This window comes from Oncorhynchus mykiss, chromosome 8 (assembly GCF_013265735.2).
Source record: "Oncorhynchus mykiss isolate Arlee chromosome 8, USDA_OmykA_1.1, whole genome shotgun sequence".
NCBI lineage: Eukaryota > Metazoa > Chordata > Actinopteri > Salmoniformes > Salmonidae > Oncorhynchus > Oncorhynchus mykiss.
This window is the reverse complement of record NC_048572.1, coordinates 83,408,461-83,435,153: the sequence shown is the minus strand read 5'-3', so window position 1 is coordinate 83,435,153 and position 26,693 is coordinate 83,408,461. Positions and strand designations below refer to the sequence as shown.

General features: G+C 45.4%; 1 protein-coding gene across 2 annotated transcripts in view; it reads right to left on the bottom strand.

Moving 5' to 3' along the window:
- Positions 1-26,693, bottom strand: part of LOC110530798 (epidermal growth factor receptor substrate 15-like 1) — a 66,894-nt gene that overhangs the window by 37,099 nt on the left and 3,102 nt on the right. For both annotated transcript variants that reach the window (XM_036986549.1, XM_036986548.1), the window contains exons 3-15: positions 19,450-19,539; positions 19,281-19,328; positions 19,095-19,190; positions 18,574-18,645; positions 15,623-15,748; positions 15,204-15,263; positions 14,671-15,024; positions 11,915-12,078; positions 8,620-8,779; positions 3,526-3,611; positions 2,594-2,666; positions 1,551-1,712; positions 632-829 (exon numbers count right to left, since the gene is read on the bottom strand). In XM_036986549.1, coding sequence (XP_036842444.1) covers positions 632-829; positions 1,551-1,712; positions 2,594-2,666; positions 3,526-3,611; positions 8,620-8,779; positions 11,915-12,078; positions 14,671-15,024; positions 15,204-15,263; positions 15,623-15,748; positions 18,574-18,645; positions 19,095-19,190; positions 19,281-19,328; positions 19,450-19,539 — 1,689 coding nt within the window. The remainder of the gene's footprint in view (positions 1-631; positions 830-1,550; positions 1,713-2,593; positions 2,667-3,525; positions 3,612-8,619; positions 8,780-11,914; positions 12,079-14,670; positions 15,025-15,203; positions 15,264-15,622; positions 15,749-18,573; positions 18,646-19,094; positions 19,191-19,280; positions 19,329-19,449; positions 19,540-26,693) is intronic.

The following is a 26,693-nucleotide window of genomic DNA, read 5'->3' as shown; positions in this document are numbered from 1 at the left end:
TGTGTGTGGAAGACAGGAGATGCATAACGTGTTAATGTTAATTAATGGTCCATTACCGTGAGACCGACAGTTATTTGCTTAACAATTACCGGCTGCCAAAATGGCCGCCACAACCCTACATTTAAAACGTTATTAGTAAAAGCCTGCGGGAACAATGCGTTGTCAGTCTACAAAAATAACACTGTCTGTTTTTGTGAGAGTCCCATCCAGAAACAACCCCTAGCCCGTACCCTCTAGTCCAGGGTTTCTTAAACTACGGGCGGGGACACAAAGTGGGCCCTGGGCATGTGAGAGGTGGGTAGTTATGAGTTATGAGAATACATCTATAAATCACACACCATTTCTTCTAAATTGGGGTTGTTTGTAGGACGATTTGGGTCAAGGGAGGACGGTCAATTTCTCATTTGGTTCTTGAGCTACAAAAGTTTAAGAACCACACGCTAGATCTGAAAGCAATCGGATAGGTAGAAGCAAAATGGGGAACATTTTCATTTAGGCATTAAAAAGGGAACATTTCTATTTTCAGGATGGCCATTAAAAAGTTACATTCTACTCCAAAACGTGACACCATGTTCATTTAATACGACATTTGTCTATGATAATGAGCTACAGCATCTCTCTATCCACATACCTGGTTGATCTCGTCCTGGGTGGCCTTGAGTGACTTGATGATGGAGTCTAGCTGCATGCGTCCGGTCAGTAGGTTCTGCTCTAGCTGCGTCTCCTCCAACTGCAGTTTGTTCAGGTCAGACTTGGTACGACTCAGCTCATTCTCCTGACTCTGCAGGTCAGACTCCTGACTGTGGATCTGGGTCTGTAAGGATGAGATCTGGACGGAGGGAGAAGAGGAATCCTATGTAAATAAGATGTGATAAGCGCTAGTGACGGCCTGTAAATGGGGACAATCGTTTCGGACATTCAGATAAGACTCTATAAACTGGGGTTAGGGGTGGCACATACACCATATAACCGGGTAACCAATGAAGATCACCATTGAACAAACAGCTGACTGGGGCGGCAGGGTAGCCTAGTGGTTAAGAGCGTTGGACTAGTAACCGGAAGGTTGCAAGTTCAAACCCCCGAGCTGACAAGGTACAAATCTGTCGTTTTGCCCCTGAACAGGCAGTTAAACCCACTAGGCCATCATTGAAAATAAGAATTTGTTCTTAACTGACTTGCCTAGTTAAATAAAGGTAAAATAAAAAAATAAAAAGATGGGACAGTTGAGTCCGTTTCTGCTGTAACATGGACTCTACAACGTCCTTAACTTTGTTGCTCCTTGTTGAAACAAGCAAGGTGTGTCTTTGGATGCCTAGGCAACACCCCGCCCCCTGCAGAAGCAGCACATGCAGTCAGGAGAGGAGGAGAGGAGAATAAAATAAAAAGTACAACAAATGAATCATTGGCTAGTCGAAACGGTTATAACGGTGATCGCGATCATTTGGTTGACCAATAACCAGCATCCAAAACCCTATGGCCGTCACAGCCGTAACTGGGGACAGAGTTTTTCCTGTCTAGACCATGATCGTATAGGTGTGTTGCTGACTGACCAGCGTGGACTGATCCTGACACTTCAGGTGGACGTCTTTCAGCATGCCCTCCAGCTTGTTCCTCTGCTGGTCCATCTCCTCCAGCTGCTGCTGAGCATCCTGCTTCTGGGCCTCCAGGTCCTGCAGACCACCGCTCTCCTGGTCCAGGTCCTCCAGCATCTCCTGTTAAAATGCATACAGTAATCAGACCAGACCACCGCTCTCCTGGTCCAGGTCCTCCAGCATCTCCTGTTAAAATACATACAGTAATCAGACCAGACCACCACTCTCCTGGTCCAGGTCCTCCAGCATCTCCTGTTAAAATGCATACAGTAATCAGACCAGACCACCGCTCCCCTGGTCCCTCTGCATGTCCTGTTAAAATACATACAGTAATCAGACCAGACCACCACTCTCCTGGTCCAGGTCCTCCAGCATCTCCTGTTAAAATGCATACAGTAATCAGACCAGACCACCGCTCTCCTGGTCCAGGTCCTCCAGCATCTCCTGTTAAAATGCATACAGTAATCAGACCAGACCACCGCTCCCCTGGTCCCTCTGCATGTCCTGTTAAAATACATACAGTAATCAGACCAGACCACCACTCTCCTGGTCCAGGTCCTCCAGCATCTCCTGTTAAAATACATACAGTAATCCGACCAGACCACCGCTCCCCTGGTCCCCCTGCATCTCCTGTTAAAATACATACAGTAATCAGACCAGACCACCGCTCCCCAGGCCCCCCTGCATCTCCTGAGGAAATGGTGGAAGGGAAGGAGACCAGCGCAGACCTCAGCAATAGAGATATAGGCGCTTTCTCAATTCGTCTTTCCTTGATTCCTTGCATCCTCTCTCTCCTCACCTCCATCCCAAAAATAATTGGAAGTTTAAGTTTGAGGGGGGGTGGAGTCACATATTTTCCTCCAATCTGTTTTGAGTAGTCGTGATTGAACAAGATGTGTAGTCCATGAGACACTTCAGGATGAGAGTTCCCTTCCCGTGGATTAGACCCATTAAGAACGATTCATCCATAAAATGAGTCCCTGACTCCCTGTGGGTCTCACCTGAATTTCCTTGTTCTTCTGTCTGATGGCTTCCTCTTTGTCCCTGATGTCCTGCTCCAGAGTATACTTCTCTCTGCAAAAACACACACACACACACACACACACACACACACACACACACACACACACACACACACACACACACACACACACACACACACACACACACACACACACACACACACACACACACACACACAGCTAGGTGAGGAGACCATGTCAAATTGTACGTTATTACCTCCCCCAAGTGCTTGGAGATTAGTTGACTGTGCAGTGTCTGGGGGATCTGCGAGGTATGGATCGAGAAACACTGCCCTAGCCAATGCTAGACACGGCAACAAGGCCTTTGTGTCACCAGGTTACCTGAGTGTAAAAAGGTAAGAGTGCTGTAAAAGATAAGAGTGCTGAGGAGGCAGTATGAAGAGGACACGGTTTACAGAACACACATCAGGGAAACCCACAAGGCACGAGGATCAGTAGGGAAAACATAGCTTCCTATCCTCATCTCCTTGGCTGTGCTTCAGTCATTGGGCAAGGATTCTGTACACAAAGTACATTTCTGTGAACAACAGACAATCCAAGTAGATTTAATCCAACGAAGAAGATCTCCCCCTGGCTGTTAAAATAAATAACAAAGAAGATGTCCTCCAGTCGAGCAATAGGGGTTAGGGTTAGAGTTCTAGGCTTAGAGTTCTAGGCTTAGAGTTCTAGGCTTAGAGTTCTAGGCTTAGAGTTCTAGGCTTAGAGTTCTAGGCTTAGAGTTCTAGGCTTAGAGTTCTAGGGGTAGTGTTCTAGGCTTAACATTCTAGGCTTAAAGTTCTAGGGTTAGTGTTCTGGGCTCAGTGTTCTGGGCTCAGTGTTCTAGGCTTAAAGTTCTAGGCTTAGTGTTCTAGGCTTAGTGTTCTGAGCTCAGTGTTCTGGGAGGGTCTCACCTCTGCAGCTGGGCGATTTCCTGACTGATGTCATCCAGCTCTTTGATGCCTGTCAGGTCAGCTGACTCTGTAGAACTGCTGCTGTCCTGGGGGGGGCAGAGGATGAGGAAGAGAGGGGAGGGATGAACAGGGTGACAGAAGAGAGATAAGAGAAGGAAAGGTAAAAACAAAAGGGGTAGAGAGTTGGGGTGTGGAGAAACAGAGGAGAGAAGAAGAGTAGGTCAGAGAGATTCTGCTCTGAGGGAGAGAGAGGATCTCACTACTGCTGCATCACCACAACGTTAACACAGGAAGGAGCTCTGTCGCATGCTGGGTATGTAGTACATAGTGAGCGGTAGGCTTCGAGGGGACTCCTACGGTAGGTACACCTATAGCATCTCTTGGCAGTAGTACTGTAGACTACTTTATCCCTGACCTCAACCCAGGGTCTCTCAGAGCGTTCACAGTCAGCCCACTGACAACCCTATCAGATCACAGAAAAATTACAATCTACTTGAACGGAGCAATAATCAACCACGAAGCATCGAAGCCGAACAAGCTGCATACTATTAAGGGATGTTAAGGATAGACGGAGGGTATTGTAGAAACCTACCAAACCTGGCCAACAACAAATCTACTCCCTTCTAGACAACTTCCTGGACAAAATGTTTCCCTGCAATAGTGAAGGTGTAAACTTAGCAGTAGGAAGCCTGAACAATATATTTGACCTATCAGCTAACATATCATATTTAAATTCAGGCAGAAAACCTAAGACAACTAACATCAATGAGAAATGGTTTGATGTTGAATGTAAAAACCTAAGAAAGAATGTTGAGAAACCTATCCAAATAAAACCATAGAGAAGGAGAAAAGATGAGCCTATGGCTTCACTCTGGTGAATCACTCAGATAATACAGAAAAAGAAGGAACAGCATGACAGAAATCCGCTCAACGTGATTTAAGAATGCATAGAATCAAATCCCTTTTGGGAAAATTGGAACGCACTAAACAAAGAAACACAAAGAGCTATCTATCCAAAATGGAGATGTACGGATAAAACCCACTTCTCCAACCGTTTGGACACATAACAAAGAAACACAAAGAGCTATCTATCCAAAATGGAGATGTACGGATAAAACCCACTTCTCCAACCGTTTGGACACATAACAAAGAAACACAAAGAGCTATCTATCCAAAATGGAGATGTACGGATAAAACCCACTTCTCCAACCGTTTGGACACATAACAAAGAAACACAAAGAGCTATCTATCCAAAATGGAGATGTACGGATAAAACCCACTTCTCCAACCGTTTGGACACATAACAAAGAAACAAAAGCTAAAAGATATACATGATCATTTAGTAAACTTAGAATCAGCTACTAAAGACCAGAACCTACTGGATTCTCCAATTACATTGGCTGAAGTAAAGGATCAAACCCTACAACCTAAAACGGCCTGTGGTGTTGATGGTATCCTCAATGAAATTATCAAATATACAGGCCACAAATTCAAATAGGCTATTCTTAAACTCTTCAACAACATTGACTGATCTGATCACCCCAATCCACAAAAGTGGAGACAATTTTGACCGCAATAATTACAGTGGAATAGTCAGCCGTAATCTCAGAAAAATCCAACATTTACTCAGTAAAAACAACTTCCTGAGCAAATTACAAATTGGCTTCTTACCAACGTACCGTATGACAAAGCACGTATTCATCCTACACACCCCAATTGACAAACAAAACAAGTCTTATCACGCTTTGTTGATTTCAAAATTTGGCATGAGGGTCTGCTATAAAAATTGATGGAAAGCGGTGTTGGGAGGGAAAGCATATAACATTATTAAATCAATGTACACAAATATCAAATGTGCAGTTAAAATGGGCAATTAAACATAGATTTATTTTCTCAGGGCCATGGGGTGAGACAGGGATGCAGCTTGAGCCCCACACTCTTCAACATATGATGAATGATGAATGAATTGGCGAGGGCACTACAACAGTCTGCAGCACCTGGCCTCACCCTACTAGAATCTAATGTCAAATGTCTACTGTTTGCTGATGATCTGGTGCTTCTGTCCCCAACCAAGGAGGGCCTACAGCAGCATCTAGATCTTCTGCACATATTCTAAAAGACCTGGGCCCTGACAGTAAATCTCAGTAAGACAAACACAATGGTATTCCAAAATAGGTCCAGTAGCCAAGACAACAAATACAAATTATATATCTAGACACTGTTGCCCCTAGAGCACACAAATAATTATTCCTACCTAGGCCTAAACATCAACACTAAAGGTAACTTCCACAAAGCTGTGAACGATCTGAGAGACAAGGCAAAAGAAGGGCCTTCTACGCCATCAACTTGAACATAAAACATCACAATTAGGATCTGGCTAAAATACTTAAATCAGTAATCGAACCTATCGAACCTGAGGTCTGGGGTCCACTCGCCAACAAAGAAGTCACAAAATGGGACAAACACCCAATTGAGATTCTACATTCAGAATTCCGCAAAAATATACTTTGTGTACAATGCAGGCATGGCAGAATGAGGACTATACCCACTAGTTATCAACATCCAGAAAAAAGCTGCTAAATCCTACAACCACCTAAAAAAGGAAGCGATGCCCACACATTCCACCACAAAGCCATCACCTACAGAGAGCTCAACCTATAGAAGAGTCCCCTCAGCCTGCTGGTTCTGGGGCTCTGTTCACAAACACAAACAGACCCCACAGAGCCCGAGGACAGAAACACAATTAGATCCAACCAAATTATGAGAAAGCGAAAAGATAATTACTTGACACATTGGAAAGAATCAACCAAAAAACAGAGCAAACTAGAATGCTATTTGGCCCTAAACAGAGAGTATACAGTGGCAGAATACCTGACCACTGTGACTGGCCCTAAACAGAGAGTATACAGTGGCAGAATACCTGACCACTGTGACTGGCCCTAAACAGAGAGTATACAGTGACAGAATACCTGACCACTGTGACTGGTCCTAAACAGAGAGTATACAGTGGCAGAATACCTGACCACAGTGACTGACCCAAAATGTAAGAAAATCCTTGACTATGTACAGACTCAGTGAGCATAGCATTGCTATTGAGAAAGGCCACCATAGGCAGACCTGGCTCTCAAGAGAAGACAGGCAATGTGCAGACTGCCCACAAAATGAGGTGGAAACTGAGCTACACTTCCTAACCACCTGCCAAATGTATGACCACATTAGAGAGACATATTTTTCACAGATTACACAGACCCACAAAGAATTTGAAAACAAATCAAACATTGATAAATTCCCATATCTGTTAGGCTACATACCGCAGTGTGAAATCACAGTTGCATGATTTGTGGGCCGTTGCCATGAGAAAAGGGTCAAAAAGTGGAGCACAAACATTGCAAATACAACCTATATTTATCCGATTATTTATTTACAACTACTTGCACATTGTTACAACACTGTACATAGCCAATAATATAACATTTGAAAACATCTATAAACTTTTGTGAGTGTAATGTTCACTAATGTTTCCCTTGTTTGTCTATTCCATTTGCTTGGGCAATGTAAACATGTTTCCCATGCCAATAAAGCCCTTTGAACTGAGAGAGAGAAAGAGAAAGATTCCACAGTGAACTGAATCAGACAGTGGTGTTATCACTCTAGACCACCAGAAGGTGGCAGTGTTCGCCTTGAAAACAGTAACATTCTGAGGTGAGGCTGGAAATACTAGAATGCATTCATTCCTTCCTTGGCATTGGTAATACATAAACAATAGGTCATGACACACCACAGGAAATAAATCTGTACAAATATTGTGCTTTACACTGTGAAACAAAGGACAGTGAAACAACACCAGACAGTGACACAACACCAGACAGTAACACGACACAGTAACACGACACAACACCAAACAGTAACACGACACCAGACAGTAACACGACACCAAACAGTAACACAACACCAGACAGTAAGACAACACCAAACAGTAACACAACACCAGACAGTAACACAACACCAAACAGTAACACGACACAACACCAGACAGTAACACAACACCAAACAGTAACACGACACAACACAACACCAGACAGTAACACGACACCAGACAGTAACACAACACCAAACAGTAACACAACACCAAACAGTAACACGACACAACACAACACCAGACAGTAACACGACACCAGACAGTAACACAACACCAAACAGTAACACCAGACAACACCAGACAGTAACACGACACAACACCAGACAGTAACACGACACCAGACAGTAACACGACACCAGACAGTAACACAACACCAGACAGTAACACCAGACAACACCAGACAGTAACACAACACCAGACAGTAACACCAGACAACACCAGACAGTAACACGACACCAGACAGTAACACAACACCAGACAGTAACACGACACCAGACAGTAACACAACAACAGACAGTAACACGACACGACACAACACCAGACAGTAACACGACACGACACCAGACAGTAACACAACACCAGACAGTAACACGACACAACACCAGACAGTAACACGACAGAGAGTTTGAAATGCAGTACAGTATAGCTAAAGATAGGAGGCGCTAGGGAGATGGGAGAGGGTGCAGAGAGAGGGATGAAGACAAGAAAGTGGAGAGGAGAGGAGAGCAGTAGAGGGTTGGTGAGAAGGGTTAGAGGGGGGTATCACACAGGAGGGCAGTGGCAGTCCTCTCATGGGGGGGGAATCACCTCGGGGGAGAGGGTACGAAGAGGGGGAGAAGGTGAGGAACTAGGGGTGAGGGAGTGACTTACAAGAACAAAGGTGGTGGTCCTCTCAGAGAGGGGTATCATTTCAGTTGTGAGGGTACGAGGAGGGGGAGAAGGTGAGGAACTAGGGGTGAGGGAGTGACTTACAAGAACAGAGGTGGTGGACCTCTCAGAGGGGGGTATCATTTCAGTTGTGAGGGTACGAGGAGGGGGAGAAGGTGAGGAACTAGGGGTGAGGGAGTGACTTACAAGAACTGAGGTGGTGGACCTCTCAGAGGGAGGTATCATTTCGGGGGAGAGGGTACGAGGAGGGGAGAAGGTGAGGAACTAGGGGTGAGGGAGTGACTTACAAGAACAGAGGTGGTGGACCTCTCAGAGGGGGGTATCATTTCAGTTGTGAGGGTCTGGGGAGGGTCCAATCCGTTGATGACTTTCTGGTGGATCAGCCACATGGCCAAAGAGAACTGCTCTCTGGACAGCTTTCCTGTCTGCTTGGTGTCAGCCAGACCCCTAGGAACAAAATGCATTACATTTGGGGTTTGCTAAATTACCGTCACTTGTTCAAATTTTGCTGCTTTTCCCCTAAATTCTGGTTGCAGAAATGCAGGTTTTGTGCTTATTCCCTCTTGATTACAGCAATGTCCCAACCGGGATTTCCAAAAAAAACAGGGAATTTGGGGAAAGTTAAAAGAGAATTTTGCTACTCTCATTACATTGTAGTCAAGTTAACAGGTACTGTGTATTCTAATCCAGAGTCATTTAACATAATGCATTCACATTCAGCAGGAAAGAAAATGACATATCACGATCACTGCACGTAACATTTTGCTAAAGTGTACTGTACTGGTCCAACAAGACAATGCCCAATATGTCACTGTATGATCGGCCAATGAAAATAGTTTCTCGTTTTTGCCAAAACATTTTATGATGAGATACATCTGTCATTACACACCGAGTGTACATAACATCTAGAACACCTTCTTAACATTGAGTTGCCCCCCCCCCCCCCCCCCCCTTGCCATCAGAACAGCCTCATTTGTCTGGGCATGGACTCTACAAGGTGTCAAAAGCATTACACAGGGATGCTGACCCATGTTGACTCCAATGCTTCCCACAGTTGTGTCAAGTTGGCTGGATGTCCTTTAGGTGGTGGAACATTCTTGATACACACAGGAAACTGTTGACCATTAAAAAAAACAGCAGTGTTGCAGTTCTTGACGCAAACCAGTGCGCCTGGTACCTACTACCATACCCCATTCAAAGGCACTTAAATATGTTGTCTTGTCCATTCACCCTCTAAATGGCCCACCTACACAATCCATGTCTCAATTGTCTCAAGGCTTAATAAATCCTTCTTTAAACCATCTCCTCCCCTTCATCTCCACTGACTGAAGTGGATTTAATAACATACAGTGGGGAGAACAAGTATTTGATACTCTGCTGATTTTGCAGGTTTTCCTACTTACAAAGCATGTAGAGGTCTGTCATTTTTTTATCATAGGTACTGTGGTGGTATGCAGACAGATACGAAAAATACAGATGAAAACTCTCTAGGTAGATAGTGTGGTCTACAGCTTATCATGAGATACTCTACCTCAGGCAAGCAAAACCTTGAGACTTCCTTAGTTATTGTGCCCCAGCTGTTGTTTATACAGTGGGGAGAACAAGTATTTGATACACTGCCGATTTTGCCGGTTTTCCCTACTTACAAAGCATGTAGAGGTCTGTAATTTTTTTATCATAGGGACACTTCAACTGTGAGAGACGGAATCTAAAACAAAAATCCTGAAAATCACATAGTATGATTTTTAAGTAACTAATTAGCATTTTATTGCATGACAAGTATTTGATACATCAGAAAAGCAGAACTTAATATTTGGTACAGAAACCTTTGTTTGCAATTACAGAGATCATACGTTTCCTGTAGTTCTTGACCAGGTTTGCACACACTGCAGCAGGGATTTTGGCCCACTCCTCCATACAGACCTTCTCCAGATCCTTCAGGTTTCGAGGCTGTTGCTGGGCAATACGGACTTTCAGCTCCCTCCAAAGATTTTCTATTGGGTTCAGGTCTGAAGACTGGCTAGGCCACTCCAGGACCTTGAGATGCTTCTTACGGAGCCACTCCTTAGTTGCCCTGGCTGTGTGTTTCGGGTCGTTGTCATGTTGGAAGACCCAGCCACGACCCATCTTCAATGCTCTTACTGAGGGAAGGAGGTTGTTGGCCAAGATCTCGCGATACATGGCCCCATCCATCCTCCCCTCAATACGGTGCAGTCGTCCTGTCCCCTTTGCAGAAAAGCATCCCCAAAGAATGATGTTTCCACCTCCATGCTTCACGGTTGGGATGGTGTTCTTGGGGTTGTACTCATCCTTCTTCTTCCTCCAAACATGGCGAGTGGAGTTTAGACCAAAAAGCTCTATTTTTGTCTCATCAGACCACATGACCTTCTCCCATTCCTCCTCTGGATCATCCAGATGGTCATTGGTAAACTTCAGACGGGCCTGGACATGCGTTGGCTTGAGCAGGGGGACCTTGCGTGCGCTGCAGGATTTTAATCCATGACGGCGTAGTGTGTTACTAATGGTTTTCTTTGAGACTGTTGTCCCAGCTCTCTTCAGGTCATTGACCAGGTCCTGCCATGTAGTTCTGGGCTGATCCCTCACCTTCCTCATGATCATTGATGCCCCACAAGATGAGATCTTGCATGGAGCCCCAGACCGAGGGTGATTGACCGTCATCTTGAACTTCTTCCATTTTCTAATAATTGCGCCAACAGTTGTTGCCTCCTCACCAAGCTGCTTGCCTATTGTCCTGTAGCCCATCCCAGCCTTGTGCAGGTCTACAATTTTGTCCCTGATGTCCTTACACAGCTTTTTGGTCTTGGCCATTGTGGAGAGGTTGGATTCTGTTTGATTGAGTGTGTGGACAGGTGTCTTTTATACAGGTAACGAGTTCAAACAGGTTCAGTTAATACAGGTAATGAATGGAGAACAAGAGGGCTTCTTAAAGAAAAACTAACAGGTCTGCGAGAGCCAGAATTCTTACTGGTTGGTAGGTGATCAAATGTTATGTCATGCAATAAAATGCAAATGAATTACTTAAAAATCATACAATGTCATTTTCTGGATTTTGTTTTAGATTCCGTCTCTCACAGTTGAAGTGTAGTGCCAAAATCCCTGCTGCAGTGTGTGCAAACCTGGTCAAGAACTACAGGAAACGTATGATCTCTGTAATTGCAAACAAAGGTTTCTGTACCAAATATTAAGTTCTGCTTTTCTGATGTATCAAATACTTATGTCATGCAATAAAATGCAAATGAATTACTTAAAAATCATACAATGTGATTTTCTGGATTTTTGTTTTAGATTCCGTCTCTCACAGTTGAAGTGTACCTATGATAGAAATTACAGACCTCTACCTGCTTTGTAAGTAGGAAAACCTGCAAAATCGGCAGTGTATCAAATACTTGTTCTCCCCACTGTACATTAACAAGGGATCATAGCTTTCACCTGGATTCACCTGGTCAGTTTATGTCATGGAAAGAGCCAAACGTGCTCCTAATGTTTTGTGCACTCAGTGTGTTTGTAAGGTGTTAAATTAACAATATGTAAGTCTAAGGTGCAGGCCATTCTGTCTCTCACCAGATCTGTGCCAGCATGGTCTTAGAAAGGTTGGACAGCATGAAGATCTCCATGACTTCCCCTCCGGTGACAAGACCGTCCATGTCTGTGTCCGTCTTCAGGAAGATGTCATTATAACGTCCTCTGTCTGCCACCGGGACCACCCAGTTCACTACTGCAGGTGACTAGCACACAGGAGAGAGGACAGGAGAGAGGACAGGAGAGAGGACAGAACTATCAACCCAGTTCATTACTGCAGGTGACTAGCACACAGGAGAGAGGACAGGAGAGAGGACAGGAGAGAGGACAGAACTATCAACCCAGTTCACTACCTCAGGTGACTAGCACACAGGAGAGAGGACAGGAGAGAGGACAGAACTATCAACCCAGTTCACTACCGCAGGTGACTAGCACACAGGAGAGAGGACAGGAGAGAGGACAGGAGAGAGGACAGAACTATCAACCCAGTTCATTACTGCAGGTGACTAGCACACAGGAGAGAGGACAGGAGAGAGGACAGAAAAACAGGACCGGAGAATAGGAGATACACTCTTTGGACAGAATCCTACTCCTAACTACAGTACGTGTGCATATCTTGCCTTTTCAGAAATCATGCATTCATGTCAATCAATGGGCATTAAACACTCTTTGATGGTATGCATATGTGCTCAAATGATGGAGTGTAGCTTTAAAGCAGGGACACTATGTCCTATGGTTGTTCACATGCCTTCTTAAAAAAGTGTCATGTTGTTGTGTCTGTTGTGTTATGATGACACATTGTGGGTGTGGCATCGTTTCCCTTTCAATGAAACCTGTTCCTCTTAATCATCAGACACATTCCTTACAAACAGATGACTAAGAAAAGAACCACTCGGGGATCGAAGACAATTCAGAGAATGTTGCCAAACAAGTCTACTTATATGACAGATGAACCATCCCAGTAGGTGAAGAGTTAGGGTTTATGACAGATGAACCAGTGGGTGAAGAGTTAGGGTTTATGACAGATTAACCAGTAGGTGAAGAGTTGGGGTTTATGACAGATGAACCAGTCCAGTAGGTGAAGAGTTAGGGTTTATGACAGATTAACCAGTGGGTGAAGAGTTAGGGTTTATGACAGATGAACCAGTCCAGTAGGTGAAGAGTTAGGGTTTATGACAGATGAACCAGTGGGTGAAGAGTTAGGGTTTATGACAGATGAACCAGTGGGTGAAGAGTTAGGGTTTATGACAGATTAACCAGTAGGTGAAGAGTTGGGGTTTATGACAGATGAACTAGTGGGTGAAGAGTTAGGGTTTATGACAGATGAACCAGTGGGTGAAGAGTTAGGGTTTATGACAGATGAACCAGTGGGTGAAGAGTTAGGGTTTATGACAGATGAACCAGTGGGTGAAGAGTTAGGGTTTATGACAGATGAACCAGTCCAGTAGGTGAAGAGTTAGGGTTAATGACAGATGAACCAGTGGGTGAAGAGTTAGGGTTTATGACAGATGAACCAGTGGGTGAAGAGTTAGGGTTTATGACAGATGAACCAGTCCAGTAGGTGAAGAGTTAGGGTTTATGACAGATGAACCAGTCCAGTAGGTGAAGAGTTAGGGTTTATGACAGATGAACCAGTGGGTGAAGAGTTAGGGTTTATGACAGATGAACCAGTCCAGTAGGTGAAGAGTTAGGGTTTATGACAGATTAACCAGTAGGTGAAGAGTTAGGGTTTATGACAGATGAACCATTGGGTGAAGAGTTAGGGTTTATGACAGATGAACCAGTCCAGTAGGTGAAGAGTTAGGGTTTATGACAGATTAACCAGTAGGTGAAGAGTTAGGGTTTATGACAGATGAACCAGTGGGTGAAGAGTTAGGGTTTATGACAGATGAACCAGTCCAGTAGGTGAAGAGTTAGGGTTTATGACAGATGAACCAGTCCAGTAGGTGAAGAGTTAGGGTTTATGACAGATGAACCAGTGGGTGAAGAGTTAGGGTTAATGACAGATGAACCAGTGGGTGAAGAGTTAGGGTTTATGACAGATGAACCAGTGGGTGAAGAGTTAGGGTTTATGACAGATTAACCAGTAGGTGAAGAGTTAGGGTTTATGACAGATGAACCAGTGGGTGAAGAGTTAGGGTTTATGACAGATGAACCAGTGGGTGAAGAGTTAGGGTTTATGACAGATGAACCAGTGGGTGAAGAGTTAGGGTTTATGACAGATGAACCAGTGGGTGAAGAGTTAGGGTTTATGACAGATGAACCAGTAGGTGAAGAGTTAGGGTTTATGACAGATGAACCAGTGGGTGAATAGTTAGGGTTTATGACAGATGAACCAGTGGGTGAAGAGTTAGGGTTTATGACAGATGAACCATTCCAGTAGGTGTAGGAGGTAGAGGAAATTCAGGTTGGTATATAGCTGCTGTAACCCTTAACAGACTTCTCAGGAACAGGGAGGAAGACTGAACGACGTCCTGGCTTTACTAAGAAAAGCACAGCCGCCTCTTACACTTTCTGAGATTTGTTACCTACCCTGCCGACAGTCCGAGGATGAACCCTAATGCCTTCTCAATGTGCTAGTCAAATAATTAGAGGGAATCAAGGACAGTCTGCAATAACATTAAAGGCGAAAATCGTCAAATCTCACAACCGCATAGGGTTCTCGTCAAAAAGAGTGCACTACATAGGGATTAGGGAATAGTGTGTCATTTGTGACACAGATGGGACAGTGTAACAGCATTCCGACCCATTCACCAGGCAGGGTGTGGATTGATACTGTACTCTGTACTGTACCGTACCTGTGAGGGGGCTTTGAACGAAGGTTTAGGAGAGAGACTGCCAGCGCTGTTGATGGAGGTGATGCTTCTGTGAGATGGAGTGGAGTTTAGGGTGTCTTTGAGAGGAGGAGAGTTTGCTGTCCGAGACAGACCAGACAAGCCAGGCAGAGCCGCTACAGCGCCGGGCAGGGGAGGAGAGCTGGCTGTCCGAGACAGACCAGACAGGCCTGAGAGGGCAGACAAGGGAGGCAGGACGGAGACGGCGCCAGGCAGAGCCCCCGCAGACTTCTTCCTCTTGGATGGAGGGATGAGGGAGGAGGGTAGGACGGAAGGGACAGGCTCCTTCTCCATAGCCCTGTACACCAGGTGCATGGCCTGGAGGGGAAAGGAGAAAACAGTTCAGCAAACTTAATTTGCCCCATTTATACCTTGCATAGGTGTGTCTTAGTGATTGGATTGTCATGAAAGGATGACGAAAACCACATGTTAATGCAAGGTGTAACCAGGCTAATTGGCATCTTAACTCCATGAGCTTTCTCCTCCAATCAACTTACCACTGAAAACTCCTCTCTGTCCAAGTGTCCATCTTTATCCACGTCACCGAGGTCCCAAATCTACAGAACAGAATATAACAAAAATATGACCAAACTGTCACAATAGTGACAACAGTGGGAAAGCTCTAGCTTTCCCACTGTTACCACATACCTATCCAATGAAATGGCTAGGGGTTAGGGGCTAGGGGGTGGGGTAGGGGCTAGGGGGTAGGGGGTGGGGTAGGGTAGGGGTAGGGGCTAGGGGGTAGGGGCTAGGGTAGGGGCTAGGGGGTAGGGGGTGGGGTAGGGGCTAGGGGATGGGGTGGGGTAGGGGCTAGGGGGTAGGGTAGGGGCTAGGGGGTGGGGTAGAGGCCAGGGGGTAGGGGGTATGGCCTAGGGGGCAGGGATTGTTTTTGGACAGAACCTTGTCATGTGCTTACCCTTCCTAACACATCCATGGGTAGTTTGGAGTTGATCAGGACAGGTTTGACTTGGTCTCCAGACAAAAGACCGTTGACTGGTAGAAGACTTTCAAAGATGCCATCAAACTTCCTTTTTTCATCAGACTGGAGGAAAGGCAAGACAGGGAAAGATAGAGACAGGGAAAGAGAGAGACAGGGAGAGAGAGAGGGAAACAGAGTCAGGGAAAGAGAGTCAGGGAAAGAGAGACAGGGAGAGAGAGAGGGAGAGAGAAACAGGGAGAGAGACAGAGACAAGGAGAGAGACGGAGAGAGAGAGAGAGAGAGAGAGAGAGCGAAACGGAGAGAGAGAGAGAGAGAGACAGGGAGAGAGAGAGACAGGGAGAGAGAGAGAGAGAGTGAGAGAGAGAGACAGGGAGAGAGAGAGAGAGAGACAGGGAGAGAGAGAGAGAGACAGGGAGAGAGAGAGAGAGACAGGGAGAGAGAGAGAGAGACAGGGAGAGAGAGAGAGAGACAGGGAGAGAGAGAGAGAGACAGGGAGAGAGAGAGAGAGACAGGGAGAGAGAGAGAGAGAGAGAGAGAGAGAGAGAGAGACAGGGAGAGAGAGAGAGAGACAGGGAGAGAGAGAGACAGGGAGAGAGAGACAGGGAGAGAGAGAGAGAGACAGAGGGAGAGAGAAACATGGAAAGAGGGAGACAGAGAGAGATGTTACATGGGGTTACTCCTCACCTCCTTCTCAAAACCAATTGAAAGAGAAGCTCAGAGGACCCATCTACCAATGGTGCAGTATTGACTTATGCCTGTTTATAATCATCATAATTCTGGTCATCACTTTGTGGATTTAAGCTCACTGCATTTCTCCAACATGAAAAAAAATACATTGTCAAACATGTATAGGTCAATTGTTTAACAAAAGGTATGTGTTCTACAAACAATGACTTCAAAAATGATTCATACCCCTAGACTTTTACCACATTTTATTGTGTTAGAGCCTGAATTTAAAATGGATTCAATTGAGAATTGTTGTTACTGGCCTACACATAATATCACATAATGCCAAAATGGAATCATGTTTTTACAATTTCTTTGCAAATTAATTAAAAATGAAAAGCTGTCCATAAGTCCATAAGTATTCAACCCCCTTGGGGGGGGGGGGGGGGGGGTGCATGCTATCAGATAATAGCCTCTCATGCTTTCGCCGAAAAGCATTTTTAAAATCTGACATGTTGGCTGGATTCACAACGAGTGTAGCTTTAATTGGAGTACCCTGCATGTGTGATTTAATGAAAGTTTGAGTTTTTATCTCGTACTATTTGAATTTGCCGCTCTGCTTTTCCCCAGGCTATTGGCTAGGAGAGAAGCAAGCGTCTCAATATCCGTAAGAGGTTAATTAAGGCAAGCCTAAATACATTCAGGAGTAGAAATGTGCTTAACGAGTCACATTATATGTTGCATGGACTCACTCTGTGTGCAATAATAGTGTTCGCAAGTGTTGTTGTAAAGTTTTTTTGGGACATGACGAAAAGATGAAAACATGCTAATAATAGTTAAACAGTCAACTAGAGGGTACACGATATGTTTTGAATTGGCTACCTAGCTATTAGTCTGTTCCCTATCATCTTTTATAGGCTAGTTCCACCTGCTGCTGTAAATGGACTCTCCTTGAACAACTGCTCACCTGTCTCACAAACACGCAGGTGATGAGCGCCAAATGACACTCCGATCCCGGCTGATACCTTTGATTTTGATCGATAAAGTATTTTAAAACTGTGCCTAAATAAATTACATTAACAGAAATTCATTTCCATTACTTTTTGGATTTCATAATGTTCCTAAACTTTTCCAGGCATGGAAAACACAATTTAAAAATAAAAAAAATCCATGAATTATCCAGGATTTTTTTGACCGTAAAACCTGGTTCAGTCTGCTTTCCACCAGACACTGGGAGTTGAATTCACCTTTCAGCACAACAATAACCTAAAACACAAGGCCACATCTACACTGGAGTTGTTTACCAAGAAGACGGTGGACAGTTTTGACTTAAATCTGCCTGAAAATCGATGGAAAGACTTGAAAATGGTTGTCTAGCAATGATCGACATCCAATTTGACAGAGCTTGAAGAATTTAGAAAAGAATACTGGGCAAGATGTTTACAATGCAGGTGTGCAAACCTCTTACAGACTTACGCAGAATGACTCACAGCTGTAATCGCTGCCAAAAGTGATTGATTCTAAGACGTATTGACTCAGGTGTGTGAATACTTACAGTGTACGTAAATTAGATATTTCTGTATTTCATTTTCTAAAAAAAAATTGAAAAACATGTTTTCATTTTGTCATCATTAACCATTTTGTCATCATTACCCAGCTAGCTGGCTAATCCATTTTGAATTCAGGCTATAACACAACAAAATGTGGAGTAAGGATATTGTTCACCTAATACCTTTTTGCACTATTGGTTAGAGCCTGTAAGTAAGCATTTCACTGTAAGGTCTACCTACACCTGTTGTATTCAGCATTTCACTGTAAGGTCTACCTACACCTGTTGTATTCAGCATTTCACTGTAAGGTCTACCTACACCTGTTGTATTCGGCATTTCACTGTAAGGTCTACCTACACCTGTTGTATTCAGCATTTCACTGTAAGGTCTACCTACACCTGTTGTATTCAGCATTTCACTGTAAGGTCTACCTACACCTGTTGTATTCAGCATTTCACTGTAAGGTCTACCTACACCTGTTGTATTCAGCATTTCACTGTAAGGTCTACCTACACCTGTTGTATTCAGCATTTCACTGTAAGGTCTACCTACACCTGTTGTATTCAGCATTTCACTGTAAGGTCTACCTACACCTGTTGTATTCGGCGCACGTGACAAATAGACTTTGATTTGATATGAATGCTTTCTGAAGGCACAGCATATCTATCATTGATTGATTAATTTCTACATACAACAGGTATGAATGCTCACCCTTACAGCCCAGTGGGAATCAGATGAAGGTGTACTCAGCGATGTGCTGAGCAACGGAGTATTTGTGTCTCTCTGCAACAATACAAAAAAACAACTTAGATTCTTTTCAATAAAAGACCACGGTAGTTCTTAACTGATATGACGACTGAGATTACCCCAATGAAGATAAGATCAACAGAGGGGTTTCAACCGCCAGCTAACTTTAATAAACAACCAGAAATAACTGTTGATTTTCTGATACATTAAGAAAGATGAACTTAGACATGTGTTTTTTTTGGTTGTTGAGTCAATTGGACCGTTCCTATTTTAAAACTGAACCTGCTAAAACAAAGTTATTTCAGATTATATAGGCAGGTTAGCTAGATAACTCATTCATCTTGTGTTCATTGCTGAAATGATTGAGACGATCAAATGGATGTTTCTACTTTTGTTTTAAAACATAATAATACATAGGACACTACAAACACACGTTCCCTACGAGGACAATATAGTTGGTGGTAAGTAAGTAAAGTATCACTCACAAACTTGGGTGCTGCTAGAGTCTGATTGAGGTTGTTGAGACTGATGTCGTTGCCGCCCTGAGCTGAGGCCACCAACCTCAACGCTATAAAGAAACCCTGGGAGGAACAGAGGATCTGGTCAATGGTTCATGTGGGAAAGCATTAATGAATTGGTAGTAAGAAGTAATAGAGGTTCATTTTATTTACCCGTTTGTCCAAGAAGCCCTTCCTATCTGGATCGGCCAAATCCCAGATCTGAAAATGGTCAAATAATATGGTGTAACTAACTGTATGTAGTTGGAGTCTTGGATATGAAGTGTGCAGTTTACTGAGCGTGGTGTGTGTGTGTGTGTGTGTGTGTGTGTCTGCTACTCACTTTTCCTAAGGTACTGTCTGAAAGGCCTGATTTCTTCAGGAACTGAGCAGCATCTGCAGCTCCTACTGTCCCAGTGTCTCCCAGATCCACCTTCAATGGGGGAACGGAATGGAGGTAATGTAATCAGCTGGTTGTGCTTCTGTATACAGCCACTCTGCAACATTAGCCCTGTATACAGCCACTCTGCAACATTAGCCCTGTATACAGCCACTCTGCAACATTAGCCCTGTATACAGCCACTCTGCAACATTAGCCCTGTATACAGCCACTCTGCAACATTAGCCCTGTATACAGTCACTCTGCAACATTAGCCCTGTATACAGCCACTCTGCAACATTAGCCCTGTATACAGCCACTCTGCAACATTAGCCCTGTATACAGTCACTCTGCTCATTAGCCCTGTATACAGTCACTCTGCAACATTAGCCCTGTATACAGCCACTCTGCAACATTAGCCCTGTATACAGCCACTCTGCAACATTAGCCCTGTATACAGCCACTCTGCTCATTAGCCCTGTATACAGCCACTCTGCAACATTAGCCCTGTATACAGCCACTCGGCTCATTAGCCCTGTATACAGCCACTCTGCAACATTAGCCCTGTATATAGCCACACTGCAACATTAGCCCTGTATACAGCCACTCTGCTCATTAGCCCTGTATACAGCCACTCTGCTCATTAGCCCTGTATACAGCCACTCTGCTCATTAGCCCTGTATACAGCCACTCTGCTCATTAGCCCTGTATACAGCCACTCTGCTCATTAGCCCTGTATACAGCCACTCTGCAACATTAGCCCTGTATACAGCCACTCTGCAACATTAGCCATGTATACAGCCACTCTGCAACATTAGCCCTGTATACAGCCACTCTGCAACATTAGCCCTGTATTCAGCCACTCTGCAACATTAGCCCTGTATACAGCCACTCTGCAACATTAGCCCTGTATACAGCCACTCTGCAACATTAGCCCTGTATACAGCCACTCTGCAACATTAGCCCTGTATACAGCCACTCTGCACCATTAGCCCTGTATACAGCCACTCTGCTCATTAGCCCTGTATACAGCCACTCTGCTCATTAGCCCTGTATACAGCCAATCTGCAACATTAGCCCTGTATACAGCCACTCTGATCATTAGCCCTGTATACAGTCACTCTGCTCATTAGCCCTGTATACAGCCACTCTGCAACATTAGCCCTGTATACAGCCACTCTGCAACATTAGCCCTGTATACAGCCACTCTGCTCATTAGCCCTGTATACAGCCACTCTGCTCATTAGCCCTGTATACAGCCACTCTGCTCATTAGCCCTGTATACAGCCACTCTGCTCATTAGCCCTGTATACAGCCACTCTGCAACATTAGCCATGTATACAGCCACTCTGCAACATTAGCCCTGTATACAGCCACTCTGCAACATTAGCCCTGTATACAGCCACTCTGCAACATTAGCCCTGTATACAGCCACTCTGCAACATTAGCCCTGTATACAGCCACTCTGCTCATTAGCCCTGTATACAGCCACTCTGTTCATTAGCCCTGTATACAGCCACTCTGCTCATTAGCCCTGTATACAGCCACTCTGCAACATTAGCCCTGTATTCAGCCACTCTGATCATTAGCCCTGTATAGTCACTCTGCTCATTAGCCCTGTATACAGCCACTCTGCTCATTAGCCCTGTATACAGCCAATCTGCAACATTAGCCCTGTATACAGCCACTCTGATCATTAGCCCTGTATACAGTCACTCTGCTCATTAGCCCTGTATACAGCCACTCTGCAACATTAGCCCTGTATACAGCCACTCTGCAACATTAGCCCTGTATACAGCCACTCTGCTCATTAGCCCTGTATACAGCCACTCTGCTCATTAGCCCTGTATACAGCCACTCTGCTCATTAGCCCTGTATACAGCCACTCTGCAACATTAGCCATGTATACAGCCACTCTGCAACATTAGCCATGTATACAGCCACTCTGCAACATTAGCCCTGTATACAGCCACTCTGCAACATTAGCCCTGTATACAGCCACTCTGCAACATTAGCCCTGTATACAGCCACTCTGCAACATTAGCCCTGTATACAGCCACTCTGCTCATTAGCCCTGTATACAGCCACTCTGTTCATTAGCCCTGTATACAGCCACTCTGCTCATTAGCCCTGTATACAGCCACTCTGCAACATTAGCCCTGTATTCAGCCACTCTGATCATTAGCCCTGTATAGTCACTCTGCTCATTAGCCCTGTATACAGCCACTCTGCAACATTAGCCCTGTATATAGCCACACTGCAACATTAGCCCTGTATACAGCCACTCTGCTCATTAGCCCTGTATACAGCCACTCTGCTCATTAGCCCTGTATACAGCCACTCTGCTCATTAGCCCTGTATACAGCCACTCTGCTCATTAGCCCTGTATACAGCCACTCTGCTCATTAGCCCTGTATACAGCCACTCTGCTCATTAGCCCTGTATACAGCCACTCTGCTCATTAGCCCTGTATACAGCCACTCTGCAACATTAGCCCTGTATACAGCCACTCTGCAACATTAGCCCTGTATACAGCCACTCTGCAACATTAGCCCTGTATACAGCCACTCTGCAACATTAGCCCTGTATACAGCCACTCTGCTCATTAGCCCTGTATACAGCCACTCTGCTCATTAGCCCTGTATACAGCCACTCTGCAACATTAGCCCTGTATACAGCCACTCTGATCATTAGCCCTGTATACAGCCACTCGGCTCATTAGCCCTGTATACAGCCACTCTGCAACATTAGCCCTGTATATAGCCACACTGCAACATTAGCCCTGTATACAGCCACTCTGCTCATTAGCCCTGTATACAGCCACTCTGCTCATTAGCCCTGTATACAGCCACTCTGCTCATTAGCCCTGTATACAGCCACTCTGCTCATTAGCCCTGTATACAGCCACTCTGCTCATTAGCCCTGTATACAGCCACTCTGCAACATTAGCCCTGTATACAGCCACTCTGCAACATTAGCCATGTATACAGCCACTCTGCAACATTAGCCCTGTATACAGCCACTCTGCAACATTAGCCCTGTATTCAGCCACTCTGCAACATTAGCCCTGTATACAGCCACTCTGCAACATTAGCCCTGTATACAGCCACTCTGCAACATTAGCCCTGTATACAGCCACTCTGCAACATTAGCCCTGTATACAGCCACTCTGCACCATTAGCCCTGTATACAGCCACTCTGCTCATTAGCCCTGTATACAGCCACTCTGCTCATTAGCCCTGTATACAGCCAATCTGCAACATTAGCCCTGTATACAGCCACTCTGATCATTAGCCCTGTATACAGTCACTCTGCTCATTAGCCCTGTATACAGCCACTCTGCAACATTAGCCCTGTATACAGCCACTCTGCAACATTAGCCCTGTATACAGCCACTCTGCTCATTAGCCCTGTATACAGCCACTCTGCTCATTAGCCCTGTATACAGCCACTCTGCTCATTAGCCCTGTATACAGCCACTCTGCTCATTAGCCCTGTATACAGCCACTCTGCAACATTAGCCATGTATACAGCCACTCTGCAACATTAGCCCTGTATACAGCCACTCTGCAACATTAGCCCTGTATACAGCCACTCTGCAACATTAGCCCTGTATACAGCCACTCTGCAACATTAGCCCTGTATACAGCCACTCTGCTCATTAGCCCTGTATACAGCCACTCTGTTCATTAGCCCTGTATACAGCCACTCTGCTCATTAGCCCTGTATACAGCCACTCTGCAACATTAGCCCTGTATTCAGCCACTCTGATCATTAGCCCTGTATAGTCACTCTGCTCATTAGCCCTGTATACAGCCACTCTGCAACATTAGCCCTGTATATAGCCACACTGCAACATTAGCCCTGTATACAGCCACTCTGCTCATTAGCCCTGTATACAGCCACTCTGCTCATTAGCCCTGTATACAGCCACTCTGCTCATTAGCCCTGTATACAGCCACTCTGCTCATTAGCCCTGTATACAGCCACTCTGCTCATTAGCCCTGTATACAGCCACTCTGCTCATTAGCCCTGTATACAGCCACTCTGCTCATTAGCCCTGTATACAGCCACTCTGCAACATTAGCCCTGTATACAGCCACTCTGCAACATTAGCCCTGTATACAGCCACTCTGCAACATTAGCCCTGTATACAGCCACTCTGCAACATTAGCCCTGTATACAGCCACTCTGCTCATTAGCCCTGTATACAGCCACTCTGCTCATTAGCCCTGTATACAGCCACTCTGCAACATTAGCCCTGTATACAGCCACTCTGATCATTAGCCCTGTATACAGTCACTCTGCTCATTAGCCCTGTATACAGCCACTCTGCAACATTAGCCCTGTATACAGCCACTCTGCAACATTAGCCCTGTATACAGCCACTCTGCAACATTAGCCCTGTATACAGCCACTCTGCAACATTAGCCCTGTATACAGCCACTCTGCAACATTAGCCCTGTATACAGTCACTCTGCAACATTAGCCCTGTATACAGCCACTCTGCAACATTAGCCCTGTATACAGCCACTCTGCAACATTAGCCCTGTATACAGTCACTCTGCTCATTAGCCCTGTATACAGTCACTCTGCAACATTAGCCCTGTATACAGCCACTCTGCAACATTAGCCCTGTATACAGCCACTCTGCAACATTAGCCCTGTATACAGCCACTCTGCTCATTAGCCCTGTATACAGCCACTCTGCAACATTAGCCCTGTATACAGCCACTCGGCTCATTAGCCCTGTATACAGCCACTCTGCAACATTAGCCCTGTATATAGCCACACTGCAACATTAGCCCTGTATACAGCCACTCTGCTCATTAGCCCTGTATACAGCCACTCTGCTCATTAGCCCTGTATACAGCCACTCTGCTCATTAGCCCTGTATACAGCCACTCTGCTCATTAGCCCTGTATACAGCCACTCTGCTCATTAGCCCTGTATACAGCCACTCTGCAACATTAGCCCTGTATACAGCCACTCTGCAACATTAGCCATGTATACAGCCACTCTGCAACATTAGCCCTGTATACAGCCACTCTGCAACATTAGCCCTGTATACAGCCACTCTGCAACATTAGCCCTGTATACAGCCACTCTGCAACATTAGCCCTGTATACAGCCACTCTGCAACATTAGCCCTGTATACAGCCACTCTGCAACATTAGCCCTGTATACAGCCACTCTGCACCATTAGCCCTGTATACAGCCACTCTGCTCATTAGCCCTGTATACAGCCACTCTGCTCATTAGCCCTGTATACAGCCAATCTGCAACATTAGCCCTGTATACAGCCACTCTGATCATTAGCCCTGTATACAGTCACTCTGCTCATTAGCCCTGTATACAGCCACTCTGCAACATTAGCCCTGTATACAGCCACTCTGCAACATTAGCCCTGTATACAGCCACTCTGCTCATTAGCCCTGTATACAGCCACTCTGCTCATTAGCCCTGTATACAGCCACTCTGCTCATTAGCCCTGTATACAGCCACTCTGCTCATTAGCCCTGTATACAGCCACTCTGCAACATTAGCCATGTATACAGCCACTCTGCAACATTAGCCCTGTATACAGCCACTCTGCAACATTAGCCCTGTATACAGCCACTCTGCAACATTAGCCCTGTATACAGCCACTCTGCAACATTAGCCCTGTATACAGCCACTCTGCTCATTAGCCCTGTATACAGCCACTCTGTTCATTAGCCCTGTATACAGCCACTCTGCTCATTAGCCCTGTATACAGCCACTCTGCAACATTAGCCCTGTATTCAGCCACTCTGATCATTAGCCCTGTATAGTCACTCTGCTCATTAGCCCTGTATACAGCCACTCTGCAACATTAGCCCTGTATATAGCCACACTGCAACATTAGCCCTGTATACAGCCACTCTGCTCATTAGCCCTGTATACAGCCACTCTGCTCATTAGCCCTGTATACAGCCACTCTGCTCATTAGCCCTGTATACAGCCACTCTGCTCATTAGCCCTGTATACAGCCACTCTGCTCATTAGCCCTGTATACAGCCACTCTGCTCATTAGCCCTGTATACAGCCACTCTGCTCATTAGCCCTGTATACAGCCACTCTGCTCATTAGCCCTGTATACAGCCACTCTGCAACATTAGCCCTGTATACAGCCACTCTGCAACATTAGCCCTGTATACAGCCACTCTGCAACATTAGCCCTGTATACAGCCACTCTGCAACATTAGCCCTGTATACAGCCACTCTGCTCATTAGCCCTGTATACAGCCACTCTGCTCATTAGCCCTGTATACAGCCACTCTGCAACATTAGCCCTGTATACAGCCACTCTGATCATTAGCCCTGTATACAGTCACTCTGCTCATTAGCCCTGTATACAGCCACTCTGCAACATTAGCCCTGTATACAGCCACTCTGCAACATTAGCCCTGTATACAGCCACTCTGCAACATTAGCCCTGTATACAGCCACTCTGCTCATTAGCCCTGTATACAGCCACTCTGCTCATTAGCCCTGTATACAGCCACTCTGCTCATTAGCCCTGTATACAGCCACTCTGCAACATTAGCCATGTATACAGCCACTCTGCAACATTAGCCCTGTATACAGCCACTCTGCAACATTAGCCCTGTATACAGCCACTCTGCAACATTAGCCCTGTATACAGCCACTCTGCAACATTAGCCCTGTATACAGCCACTCTGCTCATTAGCCCTGTATACAGCCACTCTGTTCATTAGCCCTGTATACAGCCACTCTGCTCATTAGCCCTGTATACAGCCACTCTGCAACATTAGCCCTGTATTCAGCCACTCTGATCATTAGCCCTGTATAGTCACTCTGCTCATTAGCCCTGTATACAGCCACTCTGCAACATTAGCCCTGTATACAGCCACTCTGCAACATTAGCCCTGTATACAGCCACTCTGCTCATTAGCCCTGTATACAGCCACTCTGCTCATTAGCCCTGTATACAGCCACTCTGCTCATTAGCCCTGTATACAGCCACTCTGCTCATTAGCCCTGTATACAGCCACTCTGCTCATTAGCCCTGTATACAGCCACTCTGCTCATTAGCCCTGTATTACAGCCACTCTGCTCATTAGCCCTGTATACAGCCACTCTGCTCATTAGCCCTGTATACAGCCACTCTGCTCATTAGCCCTGTATACAGCCACTCTGCTCATTAGCCCTGTATACAGCCACTC